The 16,491-nt window shown below is 35.6% G+C and overlaps 2 protein-coding genes across 2 annotated transcripts; one reads left to right on the top strand and one right to left on the bottom strand.

Annotated features, from left to right (window-relative positions):
* Positions 1–6,477: 6,477 nt before the first annotated feature.
* LOC137709877 (bidirectional sugar transporter SWEET4-like) lies at positions 6,478–10,453 on the top strand. Its single transcript, XM_068448856.1, has 5 exons — positions 6,478–6,941; positions 7,162–7,198; positions 8,585–8,966; positions 9,375–9,494; positions 9,784–10,453. Exons 1-5 carry the CDS (start codon positions 6,899–6,901, stop codon positions 9,985–9,987), a joined length of 786 nt encoding a protein of 261 aa, XP_068304957.1. The 5' UTR covers positions 6,478–6,898; the 3' UTR covers positions 9,988–10,453.
* Positions 10,454–10,572: 119 nt separating this feature from the next.
* LOC137709876 (protein NLP6-like) lies at positions 10,573–15,328 on the bottom strand. Its single transcript, XM_068448854.1, has 5 exons — positions 14,868–15,328; positions 13,419–13,990; positions 13,030–13,077; positions 11,962–12,901; positions 10,573–11,812 (listed from the first exon to the last, which is right to left on the bottom strand). The coding sequence occupies exons 1-5, from the start codon at positions 15,145–15,147 to the stop codon at positions 10,686–10,688; spliced, it is 2,967 nt and encodes a 988-aa protein (XP_068304955.1). The 5' UTR covers positions 15,148–15,328; the 3' UTR covers positions 10,573–10,685.
* Positions 15,329–16,491: the final 1,163 nt, after the last annotated feature.

The raw sequence follows: 16,491 nt of genomic DNA, 5'->3' as shown, positions 1-16,491 counted from the left end.
ATTATTGCGCAAGTATTATATAAATCAACATAGTTACTGGAAATAGGTGAGATATGTAAAGAGAAATATGCATTCCTAATTAAAAAATTAAAAAGATAATGAGCTAGGAACAAAAAAATAGTGATTAGGAGATCAGAAGGTACGTAGTTCTCTCATGCACTACATATATAAGGCAGTGGAAGCATCCACATATATAGAAGAATGGTATATAAAAATCTGGGGTATTGAAATTTGCCAATTTCTTTCTCCCTTTTTATAGGTTTTGTAATAATTTTCAGCCCTACATTGTGTGTTCTTGTAGTCGTATCAAATCCCTAACCTTGTTCACGCATGTCATGTTAGAAGAATCCAGGGATGTTATGCAGTTATAGTCCTTATCAGAATTCGATTCATCAGACAGATAGATATGTAAATCATTAATTCCCTAGAGGAAAGGAACAGGTTCACTCCCCAACTAGGCTTGCCTAATATGCAACCCCAGAAATATCTGCCTCTCCATTGATTTGAACACTGCCTGTTTCTTGATAGAGACCCGATTCTCCTGCCACTAGTTGGTGTCTCAATGGTGTTGTGGCTGAATTAACCATTGGTCTCCATCATGAGCAGGTTTATTTTGGATGTGTATTGCCATAATGCAAATTAAACGTCTCTATCAGAGCTAAAAGATTGAGAAAAACTTAGGGAGGAGATTCCCATGCTACGTGACAGTGCTTTAAGTCGGTAAGGCTAGGAAGGCTGATTTCACTGATCATTCCTTCTGCTACGTGACAAAGTGAGTGATATGGTTATGTTTATATTAGATATTAAATCTTTTTGTTGCAAAATAAAAGACAACTAGTGATAAACTACAGTTATCCACTCCGAAATAGGTTATTGTTCTCAATGTAAATTCTAATGGCTTGTTTGAAAATATTTCTCTAAAAAACACATACTCTTGTAAGCGTTATAATAATAATAATCATCTTCGTCATCAAAGTTCTTCTTAAAAAGCACTTTGTCAAACATCACTTTTAATTATTTAAAATTTCTCTGACCTATTCTAATTTATAATCTTTAACTATCAATAGTATATAACAACAAAGCTAAGCTAGTAGCAAAAGATGAACAAATGATCTTGTTTCTTCAAATTGGCTAGTTGTTAGGGACTTTAGGACTTTAAATAACTAGTGAGTCATATCCATCACATTTCTTTTCCATCAGTTTTGGCTGCCAAAGTACGCAGTCCCAGCTTAAGCCAGTGGTTTTTGGGTTTAACAAGTAATTTCTGGTTTTCAACTAGTTAACCAAAGTATGTAGTCCCAGCTTAGGCCAATGGGTTTTAGGTTTAACAATTAATTTCTGGTTTTCAACTACTTAACTTAATAGTTGGATCAGGAAACCCCTTTTTGAATTTCAGCACACCTTCTGTCTATATGTCGGCACCTTGAGATATCTTTAGACCTTGCTCTTTCTCGTTTTCTTTAGAAAATTGGTATTAGCATTCCAAAAATTTCGTTTTACACTTCAAATTTTTCATATTAGAAAATAAAAATACATTTATAAAGAATGTAAAATAAAAATTTTGAAATGCTAATAATAATTTTCTAAAGAAAACGAGAAAGAACAGGGTCTAAAGATATCTCAAGGTGCCGACACATAGACAGAATGTGTGCCGAAAGTCAAAAAGGGATTTCATGAACCGAAAATCTACTTCCATATAATATCAAAACATGCATTAATCGACACTAAAATATTAGCATGATAAGGGAGAGCAGAACTACATATTAGTGCATTTTCCATGTTTTTACACGTGGGCATCTCTTTTTGAATGATTTGAGATGAAGAGAATCGTATAAATGTTGAGAAATATTCATGCAAATCGGTGCTAAACATAGGCCACTGGGCTCGTCTTTTAAAAATTAAGCAAACCAATCGTTAATTTTCAGAAAAAAACAAATAAAATGCATTAATTGATAAAAAATAAAAAAAAGTAACACAATCCATTTATTTTGATTAATAATTAAGTGTAATGGTAGGGATTCAATTTTTTAGACTATATTTCGGAGAAAATTTTCAATGTAACAATAACAAGACTCAGAACACTAAGTATCATAATACGATTGGTTGAATTTTTTTTTTTCAAGTTTCTAACCAATTTTGTTTTACAATTGGTGTACTGAGCCGTGTTTCCGACACACTGAAAAATCTCTCCTGATTTTATAAACCATATCACATGGTTATTGATGATTGAATAATTACTTAAGTTTTGATTAACGTACTTATTTTCTATTAATAACACATCATATAGTTTACAAATTTAGTCTAAAAAGTTAATAACTCCCGTAATATTATTACTCAATAGTTTCAAACTTCAGATAGAACACTGTTTTGGGACGGCTTTAAAAGTAAGTGGACAATGTGACCTAATTAGTCTACTTGCTCACTTTAACTGAAATATTGATGCCTCTGCATCCCATATTAGTTCATTTTGGCATGATTGTCCGTTCCATAATACAAACCTAAACAGGGTTTAAAAGAGAACTGGTACAACTATTTAATTAATCAGATTTATTTACCACAGTTATCATGGTAATAGAGAATGGAAGCTTACACACATTTGAGAAGAGATAGAAAAAAGAAGTAAAATATACAACCTCGTTAATTTGAGAAGAGAAAGAAAAAAGAAGTAAATATACAACCTCGTTATGTGCAAATTAGTTTCCTAATAGAGATTTCACCTATCTCAACATATTTGTAATGGTGGGAGAAAGAAGTACATCTCCCATCATATATACATGTTTTTATCCTAATCAATACAATGCGATCTATCGCAACGTGTTTATACGCGCAAGTTTCACATATAACTCAATTTTTATCAGAGAGGTATGGTCAACAACGATGACATAATTGGATGTATATACATATATGATAGAAATCCTTTTACGTCCATTTTTCTTTGTTCTTTTGCTCTCTTTCTTTGTCTAGATTGTGATTAAAGTCCGGCTGCTTCAGCCTTCAGTATTGCTGTTATTAACTTACTAGAACTGATCACAGGACATGCATTATTTATGCATACAAATTTAGTGCTCGTGTTTATGGGTTGAACTTGATGATAATTAATACTTAATTAGAATGTCGAACTCAGATTAAATGCATGACCAACTCACCTTTCGAACTGAGACAGTGTGACTCACCAGTCACCACCCCTCGTACCTTCTACGTCGACTAATCATATTAATTTCTTCCATTTTGGTTTTAGCATATGAAATAGACATGTTTGGAGATAAGGTGAAAAGCCATCCAGTTACTGAAAGAAACAAAGAACATATGACCCACTGCCTGCTCACAATTATTCATAGACTAAGAGAAAAGAATGGAGTGTCTGATCTAAGATATGTAACATCAAAATTGCACCAATTAAAATTGCTAGTTATATAATTATGTATGCATAGTACAATAGATATGTATTTGTTAAAATATTAATTTGAGAGTGTGAATCCCACGTCAGGGAATTAAGGGACATTGCATATGCTTATAAGATGTTGAGCTACTTCACACATATTGCTAATTAATTTTATGATAGAACTTCAACTTCTTTCGTAGTATCAAACCATTAGTTGAAATTCTTAGAGGTATTTCAAAATACAACTCTTAAATATTGATGTAAAAAATTTATTGATCACTTTAATATCAAATTATATATTCACACTCATGTCCACATTTCAATTTTTCTTTCCAAACCAAAATTGATGCATTAACTAATTTATAATCGTTGAGGTTATAATAATGGTTAACATTCTAGACCTTGTTAATTGGCTTTCATCATGTATAGCCTACTTTGTCCTTCTAATAACATCCCTCTCTTTGAGGCTTATGCCGTTTTTCATATTATGTTTTTTTTGTTCTTTCCTACAAATGTCACCTAGTTGAAAAGAATCTTTACCGTTCTTTCCTCTCTTAATCTTTGTGTTCTTTCAAATGCTATTATAATTTTCTCTTTCAAATGCTATTATAATTTTCTCTTCTTACATGCTAAATGAAAGAATCGAAATGTTCACCTGATCTAACTCTTGTGAGTATAAGCTTGCAAAGTTCATAAGTTGTTGTATCTTGAAAGGTAGGGCGTCATAACTTGTTATACCGAGACGTTGTCTCCAAGGGGCAGAATTTACTCTTAAGGATAGTGACTTACATGCCTCAACCTAAAATCATGTTCTCTTCAAGAATCGTTAATGTTGGAGATCGATATATTTGCTACAAAAGATAAGTATTTCATTACATTAGTTTTATCCATTGTAATATTTCAATGTGAAATATTATTTACTAATATTTATCTTATGTGATTCGTTTGTAGGGAGAAGTAGCATTCTCTCACCAAATATTTCCAACACACGTTACCAATGTGTTGAGTCCATTGTCAATATAAGGATTTAGACTACTTGCTAGTTTGGTATTGATGTACTTTAAAAAAAGAAAATTGATTATGTTGTGATGTGAGAAAAAAACAAGTATAAAATAAAGTTGTTGAGTGTTTAATAATTTTTAATTTTTACAGAAGTGCTTTTAATAAAAAAATGTAGTGTCTGAGTGTTTGGTAAACTTCTATATAAATTGCTTTGAATATGTTAAATGACTAAAAAGGATATGGTATTTAATGTGATATAATAATTGTCAAGGACAATAATGTGGGGCAAATGTTGTAATTTTATAAAACATGTGGGGTTATACTTGCTATTTGAAAATTTCATTAAAAGAGTATTAATTACCCTACTTCTGTTTTTCTATATTTTTCTACTTTCATTGACAACAGTTAAAAATAATAATTTTTTTTGTTTTACCAAACACATTTAATGTTCTAAATTTTTTTAATAAGGTTTATTTTTATTTTTTTTATTAACACCACAATCTCAAACCATGTTGACAAATAACTCTATGGTGAAACCTCAAATTTTTTTTCTCAATATATGACTATAGAAATATGAAGGCTAAATTGTAGCAAATGTTCCAAATCTATACTAGGAGTTTAGTTTTCTTCCCTTAACTCTACTAAGAGTTTCTCCTATCATCGGATTATGTCTTTTGTTGCATTAGCAGTCATTTTCATTAACTCCGTCAACTTTTCCATTAAGTTAAGGGATAAAATAGGAATTTCATCCAAAAAATAAGAAAATAAAGTTTTTAAAGAGAAAAACTTGGTTCCTCAAGGATTGAGGAGGAATTCCTTATTAAAATATCTCAGGACCTATTCACTGAACTTCGTGCTTATAATCGTAACTTCTAAGGGATTAACTAAATGATATTAGTTTTAATTGATTTTTTGCAAACATGATCTTTACATAGTGGTTTATAATATGAACAAATCTAATAATAAGTATGAAATTCTATGTATAGACCACGAAATATTGTAAGAATGAACTCCTCCTTAACCTTAAGGAAGATCTTCTTTTTTTAAGTAAATTGAAATTTTTTTTTTGTATGAAAATACCACTATACCCTTACATTTGATGGAAAATAAGACAAATTTGACGAAAGGACCACAAGGAAATATAAGATGAAAGATTGAATCCCAATAGTCTCAGTACATTGAGCTTTAGTGGTGGAGCGAGAATTCTTTGTGAGAGAGGGTCTTTCATATATGTATTGAGAAAAAATTTCAAACTCATTACATGAGTAATTGAAGTAATCTCACAAAACTGAAAGACCCTTTAAATTTAAAAAAGAGAATAAAAAGAAGTGTATACTACAAGTAAGTGGGAGGTAGAAAGTAGGGTACGTAATCACTAAAAAAATTTGAAATTATAGGAAGAAAATACAAAGAAATCTGGTTTTAATCGTTTGACAGAAAAAGTAAGGCAAGGAGGAGGGCTACAAATAATAGTTGATTAGGTTGCTTTAGAAATAACATTAAAGTCAATTTTAAAAATCCATCCCTGATTTTCACTAAACCATAAAGACAAAACAAACAAAAATGTTAGAAAAATATAAGATATGACGTCATTCGACTCAACTTCTTCACGAAGACAATTCATCTTCTTCCTCATATCTCACAATTCTACAACTGCAAACTTAAGGACAATTCACGGAACCACTCTGGTCCCTTAGTGGCTCTGCCATGTGAGCCTAGTCAAGAATTTATTATGATCCTAGGTAACAAAGCCAAACTCAAATTTACTTCTAATTGAGAATGCATAGATGAATGCATCTTATCCGAATCTATCTGCATGAAAAAGTACGATTCCTCAGACTTAACAGTAAGTTAACGAGCACTAAAATGAAAGAAATTAGATGATTTTCTGTGAACCCAAATAGAAGAAATGCACCATTGAAAAAATAATTGATTTGGCTAGGCAAGAGTTGAATTAAGTGGAAAGTGGGCAGCAATTCTCGATGTGGCTATAAATCTATCCAAAAAAAAAACATGGAGAAAAATAGATGATCTCACTTTCTTAAGTCTTGTAACGTCTGTTAGCTGGGAGAGAGAGTCTTTTAACGTTCTTAGGGTTTTGAGAATCTTGAGGGTAGGTAGTGCCAAAAGGCTTTCTCTCTCATCCAGTCATCCTTTGGATGAATGACATTATTCTCCCGATCCATCATTTCATGTGAACTCTTTTACATGTGTTGCTCTATAAGTTGCACCACCCGGTGCACGCCATGCAATGCGAGTGATCTAACGACTAATGCTCTCTCTCTCTCTCTCTCTCTCTCTCTCTCTCTCTCTCTCTCCCCGTTAATTTGCAAGTTACAGGATTCCAACCCACCAAAACCATACAAGACAACCCTCACCGACTTTGCTCCTCCTCATTTCCTTCTTACTATTAATATCTCATTCTTTTAGTTTCTTTTCCTTAATTATCTCTGCAATTTGTTCTTCTTCTTCTTCTTCTTCAGCTAGCTTGGTTAATTAGCACGACTCACAACCATGGTTTCTGCAGATGCTATGCGAACTGTCGTCGGTATCATCGGTGAGTTAGAGATTATATAATTTGGGTTGTATTACACATCATTGTTATTTAATGCTTTAATTAGCATATTTGAACTTAAACAAGTGAGATTTATACTTTCTGGTTCTTGTTAGAATGAAGCAATTAATATTTAAACTTGTTTTCTTTCAGTTTCATGTGTATAGATTGCTTTATTTTTTGAGACTCAAACTTGTTGTGAACGCTTTTTGCTTATTTTCAGGAAACGTCATCTCATTCATTTTGTTCCTCTCACCAGTGTAAGCATGGTTTTTCCCCATTTCTTGAATTCTTCAAGGCACAATGATTATGATATGCATTTCTGAAAAAAAGAAACGAAAAAAAAGACTATATATAAACAATTTTACAGGCATCAAAATTTGTTTAATTGTACAAAAATTGTCGGTAAAAAAATGCATGACATATGAAATTATCTTATGTATTTCTCAAGGCAGAAAGTAACCATTTAATACAGATACTAATTTACAGTATTTAGTGAATTGTCGATATTTAGTTGATAAATTATTAATATTGTGACGATAAGTAACACTAAGCATATACCACCAGTAAATTGATGCACAACACCAAACAATAACTGCCTTTTAAGAAAAATGGTATGACACCATTATCTTATTAGAAAGAAGAAGTACCGAGTATTAATCAAAAGTACCTAAATCTCTCATTTGCTATAAGAAATTAGGAAGGGAATTTACTCATAATTATCCAACTTAAAAGGAGGCTGCAGATTCTGATTCGCTGTCCCTTTTTACGTGTCTTCTTTGTGTCTCGTTTACTAATATTTTGACATATATCCTCTAACTTAACTAAGAGATAACATCGTTAAGTTTTTATTTGATATATAAAAATTAAAAAAAAAAATCAAACACAGGAGGATCCTTCTGCAGATTTTTGAGTTCCTTCAGATCAAAATCCATAGATCAACACCCACAGATCAAAATCCCTAACCAAAACCCCCAGATCAAAATCCATAACCAAAACTCATGCGACACAACGAAGACGACGATAGGCCGAGTTACTGAGAGAGAAAACGAAGATCCGCTTGGATGTCATCTGCGAAACTCATATTTTTCTTCTCAAACCCTGATAGGCCGAGTTAATGAGAGTGAAAACGAAGACGGCGACAAATCGAATTCGGTTGAAGCGGAAACGGAAAGAAAGAGGAAGGGAAATGCGATTGATTTTTGATGGGGGAGAAGGTGTTTGATAATATGACTGAGAGAGACTTGGTCTTGGAATTCTATGATCTGGTGTTACTCTCAAAAGGGTCCTCACCATGAGTCATTGAAGATGTACAATGGGTCTTGATGGGTTTACGATTGTTGGGTTGCTTTCGCCTTGTGCTCAATTGGGCGCATTGAATATTAAATAAAAAATAAATAAATAACTTAACAGAGTTACTTATTAGTTAAGCTAGAGAATATGTGTCGAAATATTAGTAAACGAAACACAAAGGAGACACGTAAAAGGGGATAGCAGATCTGCGGCCCTTAAAGGAGGGTGTTGCCCTAATTAATTTGGACCTCCACCTAATACTTCTTTCCATATTTTTCCCTGTTTGAAGGTGGCAACTTTTTGTTTTGGCACACAAGGAGTTAATAATATCCATATTTCCATTTACCTTGCAGGCAAACTTTTGTTCAAATTTGGAAAAAAGGGTCAGTGGAGCAATACTCACCAGTCCCATACCTTGCAACCCTATTTAACTGCATGGCATGGGCCTTGTACGGATTGCCTGTGGTGCACCCCAACAGTCTTCTGGTGGTGACCATCAATGGCTCTGCAATTTTCATTGAGCTTTCCTACGTCATCCTCTTCCTCATCTACTCATCTGACAAGAAGCAGAGGCTCAAAGTGCTTCTCGTGCTGCTTTTGGAGCTCGGTTTCATGGCTCTTCTGGCATTTCTTGTTATCAAATTGGCTCACACACACAACAAGAGGTCACTGATTGTTGGCTTAGTTTGCATTCTAGGTAACATCATGATGTATGCTTCACCTCTCTCTGTCATGGTAAGTTGGTAACTACCCTCCTCATCGTATTTATTTTTCTTTTCATTTAAGGTCGTGATTATTGGTCGGTATATATCCGTACTAATTTACAGCAGCTGGTATGTTATTGTCGATATTTATAGTTGAAATTTCAATAAATTAATCAACTGGATGTACCGATTGACAATGTTCTAAAGTAGTGTAAACTAGTATCTAATACCAAACATATTTTACTTTTAGTTTCTCGTTTTATTATATGGGCCAGTAAACTAATTTACGGTGCTTGTATATTGTCAATATCTGGTTGATTATCAATACACTAATATATTGACAATGCTCTACATAATGTAAATTAGTATATGATACCAAATGATTGTTTTCCCCTCAATTTTATCATATGCTAATCTATGGTGTTTTGGTGCATGACAGAAATTGGTGATTACAACAAAAAGTGTGGAATACATGCCATTTTTCCTCTCACTCTTTTCCTTTTTCAATAGCGTTGCCTGGTTCACATATGCTCTCATCCGTTTTGACATCTTCTTGACTGTAAGGATCTCAAACTCAAAACTTTACTTATAATAATCCTCCATCTAAGTTAATTAATCATGTTGCTTGAACATAAAACTGAACGCATGAATAATTAATAAACACATTTAGTGTCGGCAAATGTAGGTTAGCCAATTAATCATGACAATGTTCTCACTTTCTTATAGTTTGAATCCCTCTTACCGTAATTAGAATATCTTTTTGGTAAACCAAAAAAAAAGGAACGTGGTTCTCATATGCACATGTTTGTTGATCAAATTAAAATGGCATGCGGTGTGCTCACTTTCAGATTCCGAATGGGTTGGGCTTACTTTTTGGATCAGCTCAACTGCTTCTCTATGCCACATACTACAAGAACACTAAAATACTGATGGCAGAAAAAAAGGCCAGACAATTGAGTTTGACAGAGGTGGTTTCCGGCAGAGATGAACCCAAAAAGATAGGCCGCATTCATCACAACGGCCGTGCTCCCTCTCAGAACAACGGGGCATGATCAACGGCACCGTTGAAGTCTCTGCTGTTTGATAAGTCAGACGAGCAGGGACCCCGTCAAAGATCTACAAGTTTTTTTTTTTGAACAAACAAAGGAGCTACAAGTTTTAGCTCGTCTACGATGTTACAAAATGTCGGACAAATAGTTTTATTTCATAACGCATGCATTAAGAGTCTCGTATGCGACTCTGTGGCATGATTGAACATTATACTTATGCCATACGAAGTTGTGGATCTCATAATTCAAGGCACAAGCCTTTTATGGAAAGCAATTTGTTTGCGACTGTATTTGTATGTATACTTTATTATACAGGCAATATTCGCGGTGGGGGAATCGAACACTTGATCTCGTGTGCAGGGATAAATACATTGTACCACTTGGGCTACGAGAACGTTGTATTTTGTGGCCGTATTTTTGGATAGCTAGCGCCGTATGCTCTTGACAATGATACTTCAGAGAGCTGCAATTTTGAGACTAAGGGAGCTAATACCAGAACATATATATATATATATATATATATATATATATATATATATATATATATATATCAATTGTAATGTAATTGAGGTACTGAGGGAGCAAAACTGAAGCAAACCTCGAAGAATCTATACCTACACCTTGGCAAGAACAAAAGAGAAAGTACAAAACTTATCCCTTCACCTGAAAACTAACCATATTTTACAATTTAATCATCATCCTTACGCGTTCCAGCAAGAGCTCCCGAGATGGGACATTATGTCATGAACCGAGAGTCTGATCATATTGCTGCCTGATGTTCTACAAACTTCCATACACTCCTGCAGATCTGCATCACAGGCTACCAGAACCCGTTCAAGGTCATCATCCACATATTTGATGTCGAATGTGCCCACTTCCAGTTTTAATCTCTTTGCCACTGCCTCTTTCAGCTCCACAATACCTGAACTCATCGACACACGAAACCTAATAATGTCTTCTTTATATGTCGCCTTTATGATTACACTCTTCATTTCTTGCCTGCCCATGATATCTGGCATTGTGTTGGATTGCTTGGGAGCTGAATCCAAAAATGGAGGGTTTGTGTTACAAGCTTCTCGAACTTGCTCGTCCATTATTGTGTCTGCCAAAGGACACAGATTTCTCAAATCTTTTGAACTTCCAGCATCCCCTAATAGCATTCCTCTACACGGTTCCTCAGGTTCTGCCATCAGGAGAGCATCGGGGATTGAGCATGCAACTAATAAATTTGATTCCTCTGTTGTTCGAACTGCTGATTGAGGGGAGCCATTTACTTCAATACATTGTTCATGGATGAAAGGAACAAAGGGATCGTTTACCACGGCAATTCCATTTCCAGGACTACCTTGGCATGAACCATGAGAAGTAGGGGTACCAGCACTTGCCTCCCTTGAGCTGCTTCCTGTGTTGGATGTGTTTGAACCTTTACCCCTGTCTTGCAGAAACCTGTTATGTTCTGGAACAAGTTCCTCGTGACTCAGTATCCACCCATCTAACAAATGATTGTCAATCCCAGCCTGCCCCTCTGTTCCTGGTGAAGTAGAGGTGGTTGAGTCTTTCTTTTCTCCAGAAACTTCACAAGGTTTAGAGCTTGGTGAACCTTGTTTATTAGAACCATTTAAATTACAAGGCTGAGAAATGGAGCCAGCAGCAACCGGACGTGGACTTGCAGTAAGAGGAGTTAAACCAAATGCTCCTTCAGCACCTTGAACTGAATCAATTACGCGCTGTAGCTTAGTGAGAGAACGGTTGACCTTCTTGATCTTGCGAGATGGCCAGCGGGAGATTCCATGATGTCTGCAGATGCGTTTCATTGTAGTGGGGCAAACTGCAAAACAATAATTTATTTCAGAACAACTTATCACAATTGCTACTGAAAACCAATCGATCCAACATTTTAGCCACAGATTTTAGCATCTGTTGACACAACATGAGCATAACAGCAGGAAACAATATGATATACACGCGTAAGCATACCTCCGAGACTCTTTGCAGCATCTTTAAGACTCCCTGCAAAATATTGTTGGAGAACCTCTAGACTAATTGATTTCTCTGCTTTTCCACGCTTCTTCTCCGGTCTCTTTTTTATGTCTTTATTCTCTGGGAGAGAAATATTGTTTTCTCCACCTTCATGAACAGGATTTCTCTCATCATTTACAACATCATATACTTCCTTTAACTGTGGTTTCGATGAGTCTAGTTGTACCATCTCTTCTCTGTTAGGTAAGGCAGGCCCTGGTGGTGATTCCACAGAATGGGGTATCAGTATACATTCAAGTCTTGTGGCAAGCCCGTTATTTGCAGAAACTTGAACAATTTCAACTATTCCCTCCTCTTCAAGTACAATTCCAGAAGCAACACTGAGACTCCGGAAATCATTCTTCATTATCGCCAATATGGAGCCCAACAAAGTTTGTTGTTCATGACTGTCCGTGATACTTGGCGGCAGAAAAAATTCTAGAATATAATCATCATTTCCAGTATGAGTGCTCTGTAAGCAGATAGCAAAAGAGCTGGCTAAACCAAACATGCGGGCATAGTGTACTAAAGGGTACTCAGTTTTGCAGAACTGGGTAATGTCTCTGCAGAAGCATGCATTACGGGATGAAAATGCCCTCCCAGCAACCCCCTGACCCTTTTGTAAGTGATGTTCAACGCAGGCATCTCGAAAACGCCACATATGAGCATCTATAATGTAGAATGCAACATCAGTTGTGGACATGGAGACCTGTTCCATGCAACTTCCATCAAAGCTAGTACAGCTCTTCTTCAGGCCCCCGCCATAAGCCAAAACACTTCGATGCATACAGGGAACCCAAGTCTGAGCAAGTGGTAATTTGTAAGTTTCACATACCACTGTCAGTATCTTCAAGATTTCAGCCAACGCAGTTTGGCGACCTTCATTGCATATTTGAATCTGGTTACAAGTGGCAAGCATATATCTGTGAGAACGAAGGAGGAAGAAATGAAAGAAAAGTTTCCTATTTATTTTCTTGTTTTCATTAAGAAAACCATACTTAGGCACATATCATTATTGCAGCTCACCTGCCTGCTTGGATGATCCAGTATCTCTGAACTTTTCAAGCTTACCGCCTGCAGGAGAATGAAATTACGTCACTGACAAATCTCTTGATGTTTGATATTAACTTAAGCAACTATATTGTATATTCCATGGGGAGTGATTTCTGCACTCTTTTTCACCTTTTGCACACCCCCTCTTAGTTCTGGCCGTTGATTCTCCTTTGCTTTGTTCAAACCAATGGCTGGGGTGTGCAAGAGGTGGAAAAAGGTATCCAAAATCATTTTCCTATTCCCATAACAAAAACCATCCGTCATGTACCATTTACCAAATAATTAGAGTAAAGCTTGTTTCAGAAGAGAACATCACACAAAATGCAATATATATGCATAGAAAAGAAGAGAGTAACCCCCACCTCAAGTGCTTTGCAAACTTTATCAACCTCGGGACCACAGTTGATAATAGGAGAAGTCATTATGAGCTCAAGTACACCAGCACAAGACCGTCCAGAGGGCTCAAACACGGGCAAAGCTAAGGTTCCCTGAACATTGTAATGCTGAGCATGACCAAGCCGTGGATACTCTTTAATGGAGTAGTACTGAACATTTGGAGTCCATTCGGGCAATTTATGCTGGAAAACGCGGCCAGGAAGCCCAAGCATTCCATCACTCTCCCCACCCACAGAAAACATATACATCAGAGAGGCCATCCTATACTGATGAAGTCCAATATTATGTTGATCAAGGACAAACGGCTGCCCTGAAGTTGTGAGTACATACCGATTCCCGTCCTTTACTGGTACCCAAACCTGAGCTAGAACATGTTGGTCAGTCAATTCCTTGAGGTACCTAAGTGCTTGAGTGATCTTCTCTTTAAATAAACTATAACCATCTGAACTTTCAACAGGTTCCAGTCCCGAAAACAGCGATGGAAGCAGTCTGTTGTCCTTGTTCTCTGTTGACCTTTGTGTTACGGAATTAGAATTACCTGTAATTTTGTGATATTGTAAAAGAGAAAACTCAAATGAGTGAACCTCTGACTGCTACTCTAGAACTGCAAAATGCTAAACGAACAATATCCTATTTGGTTTGTAACTGGATGGCACAAAGTAAGCCAATTAAAACTGCTTTAAATTCCTATACGAATTCTCAGGCCAAAAAGAAAAAAATTCCTAGACAATCTTGGAGTCTCTCAACTCTTTCTATTTAGAATCTTAGATGGCTGATTTCAAAACCTCAGGAGATTCAGAACAGATAGATAGATTAAAGAATAAAAATCCCCAGTTCCAAAGAGACCAAAGTCTACAAATTTAAGGGCTCATTTGGGACTACTTCCGCAGGAAGCACTTCTGTTCAAAAGCAGTTGTATTATAAACATGTCGAAATTTTATCAAAACTCCAAGTGCTTGCTACCTAAAGAAGTACCTAGACTACTCCAAAAAGCGCTTCTATGACCCATACACGCTTTTAAGGTCATATGACAATCATAATTAAGCACTTTGAGTTACCAGATAGTACTTTTAGCCCTTCCTGATTGAGCAGGAATGACAAAATGTAACCTTTTGAGTATAACAAGCTGTTTGGTTACTGAGAAAACATTTTTTGACCAATAAAAGTGATTGTAGCTTAATTCTCACAGAAAGTTACCAAAGTCAATGTAATTAGTCTCTAATTAAAATCAAATTTCATACAAAACAGAGGAAAGCAATTGTTCAGCTAAATCAAACACAGTAATTACACAAACTTCGAACAGATTTCTGGTTCAACAAAACCAAATTCAATAGCAATACAGCATAAACAGATTAACCCAGAAAACCAAAACCACAAGAACCTCAAAAACTTCCAACTCTCCAAAGAAAACTCACAGGAAACGACTTGAGAAGGGTCAGAGAGATCTTGACCAACATGCCTGGCGAGCTTATCGTCACCATCGACATCGCCGTCGGGAAAAGCCCACAGAGGGGTACAGGGCTGGTCATTGGACGGCAACAAAAGCGGCGATGTGGGGTTCGAGAGGAAGTGATTCGGATCCAACGGCCAGAAAGCGTCGAGGTCGAGATCAAAGTCCATGAGAGCAGCCTCTCGTTCGTTCTTTGGCTTCGGCGGAATGGCTGGCGCTTGGGTTTCGTCTTCAGGATCGGACATTTTCCGGGAAAGCGTTTGTTTTGTTTTTTTCCGGGAAAGTTTTAATCTTTACTGGAAAGAAAGACATGGGTTGTGGTAGAAAGAGAGGAGTGTTATCAGCAAACGTTACAATTCGCGGCGTCTCAGTGTGATTCCATGGAATCCATGAGTTGTTTAATTTCTTTATTTGTTTTTTTATTCCAACTTGCAGTTGGGACCTTGGAGGCTTTGAATAAAAGTATTGGGAAAAAGATCTGCTGTTACAATTAACCACCAATTTGGTCGACATGAGAAATATGGGAAAAAAAAAGTCGCACATGGTGGCCGATTCGCTAACTCTTGACCGTTCATGCATAGTTAATAGTCGTTTACTAAATTAAAACAGGTAACAAATTGACAGGTTAAACGATACCTTGATATTTTTTCAAGTTTTTTTTCCCATTTTGATATGTCAAATTTTAAATTATACTAAACTTTAAACAAATAAAAAGCACAGTTAATCAACAATCACTTATAATAAATGTTTAAATAAATAACAAAATTAATAATAAGTATTTGAAGGTGCCTGTGAAATTTGACACAACCCCTCTTGTTGCCAATCCATGTCATACCATACAAAAATTAGCATTTCGGTTGGAAAACAATTGTGTTGGCTTTTTTTTTTAATGTTATTGCTGATGTGGACAAACAGTTGGAAAACAGTTGTGTTGGCATTTCAGTTGGAAATTAGCCTAAATTTATTCTTTAATAATCTCAAGCTAAAAAATTTAGGCTATAAGGGTTGGAACAGAAAAGTTGTTTCCGAGCTAAAAACCTAAATTTTATGGGCTAAAAATTTTAGATTTTAGCTCAAGGGTTGGAAATGGTCCAAGAATGTTAAAAGACTCTATCCCAGCTAACAAACGTTACAGGACTTAAGAAAGTGACTGATGATATCTATTTTTCCCCTTTTATTTTTTATTTTTTTTTATATAGATTTATAGCCACATCGAGAATTGCTGCCCACTTTCCGCTTAATTCAACTCTTGCCTATCCAAATCAATTATTTTTTCAATAGTGCATTTCTTCTATTTGGGTTCACAGAAAATCATCTAATTTCTTTCATTTTAGTGCTCGTGAACTTACTGTTAAGTCTGGGAGGAATCATACTTTTTGATGCAGATACGTTCGGAGACGATGCATTCATCTATGCATTTATATCTAAATAAAAATTGATGCATTCTCAATTAGAAGTAAATTTGAGTTTGGCTTTGTTACCTAGGATCATAATAAATTCTTGACTAGGCTCACATGGCAGAGCCACTAAGGGATCAGAGTGGTTCTGTGCCCATTCTGATCATTGTGTAAGAAATTTCTAGCGGCCTT

The sequence above is a fragment of the Pyrus communis genome, chromosome 12 (assembly GCF_963583255.1).
Source record: "Pyrus communis chromosome 12, drPyrComm1.1, whole genome shotgun sequence".
Taxonomy (NCBI): domain Eukaryota; kingdom Viridiplantae; phylum Streptophyta; class Magnoliopsida; order Rosales; family Rosaceae; genus Pyrus; species Pyrus communis.
Note: the sequence above shows the minus strand (reverse complement) of the source record. Positions and strands in the feature narration are given on the sequence as shown.

Excerpts from the sequence above, each read along its gene's own strand:
- LOC137709877 (XM_068448856.1), top strand. The coding sequence starts at position 6,899 with ATGGTTTCTGCAGATGCTATGCGAACTGTCGTCGGTATCATCG. Across the intron at positions 7,199-8,584 it reads ATTTTGTTCCTCTCACCAGT|GCAAACTTTTGTTCAAATTT; the intron begins GTAAGCATGGTT and ends TTTACCTTGCAG. Across the intron at positions 8,967-9,374 it reads CTTCACCTCTCTCTGTCATG|AAATTGGTGATTACAACAAA; the intron begins GTAAGTTGGTAA and ends GGTGCATGACAG.
- LOC137709876 (XM_068448854.1), bottom strand. The coding sequence starts at position 15,147 with ATGTCCGATCCTGAAGACGAAACCCAAGCGCCAGCCATTCCGCCGAAG. Across the intron at positions 13,078-13,418 it reads AAGTTTGCAAAGCACTTGAG|GCGGTAAGCTTGAAAAGTTC; the intron begins GTGGGGGTTACT and ends ATTCTCCTGCAG. Across the intron at positions 12,902-13,029 it reads TGGATCATCCAAGCAGGCAG|ATTCAAATATGCAATGAAGG; the intron begins GTGAGCTGCAAT and ends ACTTGTAACCAG.